At 45.0% G+C, this 7,286-nt stretch overlaps 1 protein-coding gene and 1 long non-coding RNA gene across 5 annotated transcripts in view; one reads left to right on the top strand and one right to left on the bottom strand.

Moving 5' to 3' along the window:
* The window catches only part of LOC123104325 (uncharacterized), a 9,070-nt gene extending 6,953 nt beyond the window's left edge, over nt 1-2,117 (top strand). Inside the window, exons 3-4 of one of the 4 annotated variants that reach the window (XR_006450279.1) lie at nt 1,472-1,577; nt 1,656-2,117. Coding sequence is in view for 3 of the 4 variants with exons in the window: in XM_044526151.1 (XP_044382086.1) it covers nt 1,472-1,517 (46 nt within the window). In the remaining variant the exon portion in view is untranslated. The remainder of the gene's footprint in view (nt 1-1,471; nt 1,578-1,655) is intronic. The other 3 variants (XM_044526151.1, XM_044526150.1, XM_044526152.1) reach the window with 3 other exon arrangements.
* Nucleotides 2,118-4,223: 2,106 nt separating this feature from the next.
* LOC123107376 (uncharacterized) lies at nt 4,224-6,690 on the bottom strand. The gene is made up of 2 exons (XR_006451655.1): nt 6,491-6,690; nt 4,224-4,989 (listed from the first exon to the last, which is right to left on the bottom strand). It is a non-coding gene; the product is annotated as an uncharacterized lncRNA (long non-coding RNA).
* Between the last annotated feature and the right edge of the window lie 596 nt (nt 6,691-7,286).

The following is a 7,286-nucleotide window of genomic DNA, read 5'->3' as shown; positions in this document are numbered from 1 at the left end:
AAGTTACCATGTCTGACATATCCTCTCATTCTCATTTGTGGTCCCCAACTCTCCTTTTTCACACACATAAGCAGCGACTGCACCCTGGAACCGGTGAGCCGCAAGCCCGGTCTGCGGTCCCCTCCATCGTGCTCTCTCCTCTGCTCTGATCAACTGCACGAAAACAACACTGGAGTAATGTGACGTGTGGTGGAGCTACAAGAAGGCAGTGTCGCTTCCTTGCGAATCCATGGCTGCGTGTGACGGTAGAGTTGCAAGTCGAGCCCACTGAAGAAGCTGGCAGCTGCGATGGACCGATGATAGGCGAGGATTGGGCCTAAGTGGAGCAGTTCATCCTCGGCCATACCTAGCAGATGCATGGGTCGATGGGATCAGGGTGGAGTGGATGGAAGTGACAGCTCACTGGTGGCAGAGATCAAAGGCAGTGGTTGTCGGCCAGACTTGAGGAAGGAACGTACAATTTGAGCAACTCAATGCACGGGACGGTGCTGGTGGCAGGATTGGATTCGCCTCGATGGTGTGGTCTTCTGGCGGACGGAGTCAGCACTAGGTGGTGTGGGGGCACATGTCCACATCAATGGCAGCAGCGACTCAAGCAGGAAAGGCAGCGACATAACGAAGAAAACGGTAGGAGAGGTGAGGTGGGTGTGCCCTGTGCTGGCTGCCAATTGGGCGGCAGCAGTTGGTCTCATCTTACTCGAGGACAGGAATGGAATGAAAGAGAGGGACCGCAACTGAGAATGAGAGGCTAGCCAGATGTGTTTATGCCAAATATTATTTTATTCGGTTATCCTCACTGAGATCCATGTGGACGTGGCAACAGTCAATGCGCCACGTTAGCAGGTCAGACGTGTTCTGGGCAGCATAGGACCAGTGATAAACAACTTGCAGACTAATTTGACACCCCTCGAACCAATTTTAGGACCTTTGGTGCATATCACTCGTATATATTTTGTACATACATGCATTTGGTGACCTTTCACAAAGTAATCATGTAATCAGACACAAATATTACATTGGAATAAGATTTCTTTCTGAATCAAGAATACTGTTGCATGCGATAGGTAAAGACATGTAGGAACATGAATGCATATCAAGCTTACGGATTATGAAGTGCAATGTCTAGGATTGAATATATGTTAGTAGCACTTGTATTTTCTTTTCATAGTCGGCTGAGGCCTGTTAAATTCATGAAACTGATGATGATATATATACTAGAAGCCATTCCTTACACCTAAATGTTTTCCTTTTTGACGATTTTACATGTAAATGTGAAAGTCACATTATCTTTCAATGTCAAATCACATGTTGATGGACTGAACTTGAAAAAACAAACTTTCTTGTTTTTTGGTGTATTTATTGTGAGGTTGATGGTTTCATTCAAGTGTGTTGATGTTTGTAGTCGATGCAAACATGTTTGTCCACTTGCTGTTGATGCGTAAGTCTCATCATGTTTTCTGTATTTATACAGAAAAAAGAAAAGGAGACTCATGAAGGGAGGAAAGCCAGTATGCTGATGTACGCTTGCCTTGGCGTATTCCGTAGTAAGTGTGGTCCCTTCATTGAAGCTGAAGCATGTTGTTGTTTTTGGTTTGTGCAGCCATGTCTACTTACGGACTTGATTGAAATCTAACCGTGATTGTGGACTTGTGCAGGAACAGAAGAAACTGATGGTGAGGGTTTAGATAGTTGGCACGCTAACGGCACTGGGCTGATATTTCCGTTTTATCACTTCATGCAAATCTGGCAGCGATGGATGACTGTACCAGCTTCCAAGGGTGCTGGGACGAAGGCATAGCCTCTTTTTGTTGGTTGACAAGCGTGTCTTGACACTCTTTTTTGTATTACCATCTTATTCAATTCTGATAGCGAGCAAGGGCCGTTCAAACTTCCAGGTGTGCTGGGACACACGCATAGGTTTTTTGTTGTGGTGGGCAAGCGTGTCTTGTCCTGACAGTGGCACCTTGGAGTCTTGTTAGCAATGGTGGTCCATTTTGGGAATCATGGTGAACCGCTAATGTCGGATTCTTGTAGGGAGATGGCAGATTTGCTAATTGGGTTTGTAACTTCTGGGAATAGCTGTTGCTAAACATTAATTTAAAAACAGGTTGCATGCACAAATGTTGAAACCTAAACTTCTGGGAATAGCTGTTGCTAAACATTATGGGACAGATGGAGTAGCACATAAAACGCATCTTTAATGCCTTAGAAGTGTGGAGTTACAACTTGATCGTATATGTGTTCTGTCTACCAGACCCAACCTGCTACACCAGCTAGTATAGCTGCTGGAGCGTTCCTTGAAGTGAATGATGTGTATGTTTTTGTTTGCTCTGCAGCTCGCTCGAGAGTTTTTGGATTGAATGCTGCAGACACAATGAAATGCAGTGTCTCCTCCGCTAATGCAATGCAAGTTCTTTTCTATTTGAGCTTTCTCTGATATCTGCTGCATATTCCCAAACACTGAGCCAGAACAAGATAAACTCCAAACTACATGTAAAATGGGGGCTGAATGTCTAGATGGACTGACTGGTGAAAAGCTGCATGTCCATGTCGGTTTCCGCCAAACAGACAACAAAAAGGGTGTCGTTCATACCGTTATACGGCTGGGGGGAGCAGAAGTCAACAGATTGTTTTCGACTGATCGAGTCGAGCATTGGTGGAGGAAAGATAAATAACTGAAGACTCTATATATGTTAAAAGTTGAAACTGAGCTCACATCACCGAAGAGCAAACAACATCTCTGATAAATTACTGAAGACTATATAGTACACACCTTTTTGATTTATTTTCCATGTAAAAGGAGAACGAAGAAACGTCCCTTTGTTTTGGCTTTAAAACGTGCAGATGAAGTTTAAAGGAGCACGAAGAAACGCCCCTTTGTTCTTCAGTCAGAACAACCTGACCACAAATATCCAACAGATCGTTCCATATGGAGTAGCCAGGGTATACTGGCAACGATAGGGCTATAATCTCTATACTAGCATGGCACGCGCGGCGGCGCGCCCGTCGATGTGTTATATTTATACAGATTGTATTATTTATATATAATGGGCATTGTTATATTTGTAACGATGGAACCGTTGATGATTAGAACCCAGAAAGAGTATATGTGATGGGTCCAGTAATATATGATAGAAAAGAAGTACATTTATTGCAGCCATGCACGATATGTACTGATAAACAGAAAGGTACACACTAATACATTACTAATAATGTCTACTTATTGGCACTATAAACAGTCCATTTGGAAAGAATACATTTGTTATCACCATGAGCGCTACATCTTGCAAGATGGGAGTATACACTGTCATTTATTTCTAGCAATACTAAACACATTACATTCATTCACTGTTTATATCATTCTAGTGTAACCTCCTGCAGGATTGACACTTGTAAATAAACGACATGGAGCTTTTGCAAATTGTTGCATGTGACCTATAGGTGCATTAGCGCCAGTGTAAGAACTAATTAGATCACAAGTCTGTCGACGCTAGGGTACATATGGAGTGGTATGATACTCGAAAAATTGTCACATATCTTCGCCAAGATTTTAGTTTGCCTTATGAATTGACTTTGTTGAGCATTGTTATGTTAGCAAGGATGTTTCTTTCACATAGCAACAGTATTTGATATCAGATGATAATTATGGTATTATATATTGTATAAATATATATTTCCATGTTGATCCAGTGTTCTTTATTTATGTTGGCTGCAAATTCTTATTTCTATATTGAACCGCATCATGTACTTGTGCTTATTTTATTTTAAAATATGATCGGAAGCATGCAAGTGTAACAGAAGTACAATCAATTAAAGGAGGTAACAGATGGAGAAGGATACCCTGGTTCACAACTTTTTCCTTGTAAGACCTTGTTTATCTATGCTATGCATGTATGTTATTATACATATTTACTGTAGAACTTGCACTCCTCTTTTGGAATATTAAGTGCTTATATTTTTATATGGGCCAAAAAAGGGCTAAAGTTAAAAATGTTGCGTAGATTCTAAATTATCAGAAAAGATGTTGGCTAGAAAGGTTTTAAAGGTAATAGCATTATGTAAATTGGGAAAAAAATATAGCTAAGTGGCTTCTTATTTATAGTGTCATAAGAATGTAACGGAGGTAACAAAAATATTTGGGAGTACCAAAAATAGCTATATATATTTTTGTAGAGTTAAACTTGCCAGCGAATTTGTTTAGCATAGAAGATAGGTATATGATATAAAGACAAAAGCTATGTTATTTGAAAGAGAATAACAATGGAATACATGATCGATATGGAGATGTAAAAACTGCACTGACGATAAATCGTGCTTAGTATAGAAAGAACATAGTTTAAGTACATATAGCATATTGCATGAACAAAAAATATATTTTTTGTCTTGATACCAAATTCACAGTTCTACAACGCCCTGTTGCGTCCTCCTGCTGGATTAGTGCCAGTGCTTGGGAAAATTTGTCGGATGCGATTCTTTAACGGACATGGACCGGTGTACGCGGTTATTGGGTCATCAGTGATTGGCGATGCAGATACACGTAGAGAGGTAAGATGTCGGAAATATTGTCACATTTTTTTATGACATATTTATCTGCCCTGTGAATTCTTCTCGATGGGAAGTAACTTGTTGACGTGCCATGTTAAACTGATACTGCTGCTTGGTTCGCCTGAGTTCTTGGGCTCTTATTGAAGTTCTGTTTTTTCTGCATCTAGAGCTTCAAAGTTATAACCGTTAATGCCTATGATGTCGTTGTTACAGAGGTAACCAGGCGCGGCCTCAGCGGCACTTTCCTCTTATTCATCCAGTCTTGTTGCTGCATTGCCGGTGAACGTTTATTTGTAGAGCTCATGGATGCCTGGTTGCTTTGTTATCAATGATTACCCATGTTTACACAGTGTTGTGTAGTCTCGTCCGATGGCCATATCGATAAACTCGTAGCTGACCTGTTAAGGCCAGTGCTATACAAGAATGTACATTTCTTTTTGTTACCTGGTACATAAAGGGTAGGAAAAATGAGAGAAGAAATGTGTTATTACGACTTCTTTTCTTGCGTCACTGGCTTGGCCTTTTTCAGCTTTGCTCGCATGATTTTTTTCTTGAGCCCGGGACCAACACAAATCCACGCCTTAAATGGCAAGCAGTCCCAGTAATCAGAACCACCTAAAACATCAGCACTCACCAGAAGCTACTATGAAAGCGGTGGTCATCTAAAACAGACAAAGAACCAACACGACACCGCTGACCACCGTGGATAGCAACACCAAAGTAGCAAAACGCAACATGTCCACGGTGAGACTTTTTTGTGAAGAAACATGCCGAACAACACGTTTCAAATCCCCGCATCCAACACGCACGAACGGAAAAGAAAAATACATAGAACCGCTTACCCTAATCAGCCGGAGCACAAATCTTAGAAAATAACTCAAACACACACACGTAGTCACATTAGTTCCTATTCTCATGCATGCACGTAGTCAAATCGTCTCCGGAACCTCAGCCCACCACTGCATGCTCACACGGGCGACAAAAAAGGAAACCACTAATCACACATTCTGGGGCTCTGAGCATACCCCCAAACTGGCCAGAAAAACAAATCACATGTACTCGAATTGACTCAGTTTAGCTGTATACAGTGAACCGTTTTCTCCATCGCGCACACTGCAACATGGCGCCATCTTCTTGGTGACCGTGGCTGTGGGCCTGTGGCCAGCTAGCTAGCCGATGACCTCCAGGCCGAAGTTCTACTGGTGGATTCTGGTGACCTGCTCCATGGCTGAGCTAGCCCTTGAGCTTTTCGTGAAGAGGAGTTGCCACTCGTCCCCGAACTGGCAGCCGGACACCCCCCGGCGAAGTGCAGGCGGACACAGGCGCAGACGAAAACACAGCCATCTACACGGAGCCCCCTCCTGGCGAGCACGGGCGACTCGAGAACCTGGAGAAGCTGGCCATCTACACGGAGCTGCTCTCTGGCCCGATCCTGCCGGAGTTCGGCGAGTTCCTTGCGCTGCCGCAGGCAGCGGTTGCCGTACATATTCCTCACGCTCTCTGAGACGCCGGCGAATGTTCTAACGGCCACCGCGCAAACGCACCAACAATCGTCGCGCCGCGAGCTCCGCCTGTACGCGCACTGCCGCAAGCACACCAAGCTCTGCCAACACCCACCGCCCACGGTCGACCTGTGAGCCATCTACACCGCCGTGACGCGCTGCATGAGCCCCTCCATGGCCTTGTACTCGCCATCGCAGAGTCGCGCGTGCCCTGCACTGGCCATCACCATGGCCGCCGAGCGCGAGCTCCGCCGCTTGCCGTCGGGACCTCGCCGACCGTCGACACCATCGCTTCCGGCCACATTGTCAGGAGGCCTCCCACAGCCTCCATCGTCGCACCATGCAATCGCCGTGCCTCCTGCCTCAGATCAACGCCCAGGCGGAGGAGAAGACACACACAAGAGAAAGAAGAGGAGAGAGATCGCCGGGGAAATCAACCTCACCTTGACTTCTGCCCGTCGGAACGCCTCGTCGGTGAGCCGCAGAAGGCCGTCGAGACCCACATCGCCTGCTAGCAGCCGGCCCGGACATGTTGTCCAACAGTGCATGCTCCGTCACCGCGGCCGCAGACTATGGCATGAACGGCGATGTCTAGCACGTCGTACTCGTCGCGCGTCTGACGCCGCAAGCCATGAAACGCTGCATGCCGCTTGCCATCGAATGCAACTTAAAGTATCCCGTATTTATAGTCCCATGACAACTCCAGAAAGTACGATACACCGGGCTATCTAGAAGGCACCAGCTACGCCGAACCCATCACGTGTCAAACTTGCAATAGACAGCACATGACACAAAATAAAGTCACAACCGCCAAACGCAACGATGCATGCATGAAGCCAAATTGAAAACCAGCTCCTAGCGCTGCATGCATGCAGATCCAAAAACCGCCACCGCCCGACAATATCTCCAGACAGAACGCATGGTTGACCAAGAATTGCTGCGGCAGAAAAATCGCTAGAACCGAACCAAAATCGCTGAAGACACTCCAAGTGCACACAGGAAAATACGAATCAGTTAACAAAATTTTCACCAAAAGCCTATAGTCACAACGTAAATCTACACCCCTGCCTCCCAATTTTATACACGTGTCGACATTCAGTATGCTCGTAGGTCGCAGTCAAACAAGTGGTGAAACCTCGTCGCGTAAACGTTGCCTGGAATAGATGCTTGGCTATATAGGTGTTGCTTGAATTTTATGGACTATCTGGAAAACAAGGAACAAATCTTGCTTTTAAGGTG

Source organism: Triticum aestivum, chromosome 5A, assembly GCF_018294505.1.
Source record: "Triticum aestivum cultivar Chinese Spring chromosome 5A, IWGSC CS RefSeq v2.1, whole genome shotgun sequence".
Lineage (NCBI taxonomy): Eukaryota > Viridiplantae > Streptophyta > Magnoliopsida > Poales > Poaceae > Triticum > Triticum aestivum.
Note: the sequence above shows the minus strand (reverse complement) of the source record. Positions and strands in the feature narration are given on the sequence as shown.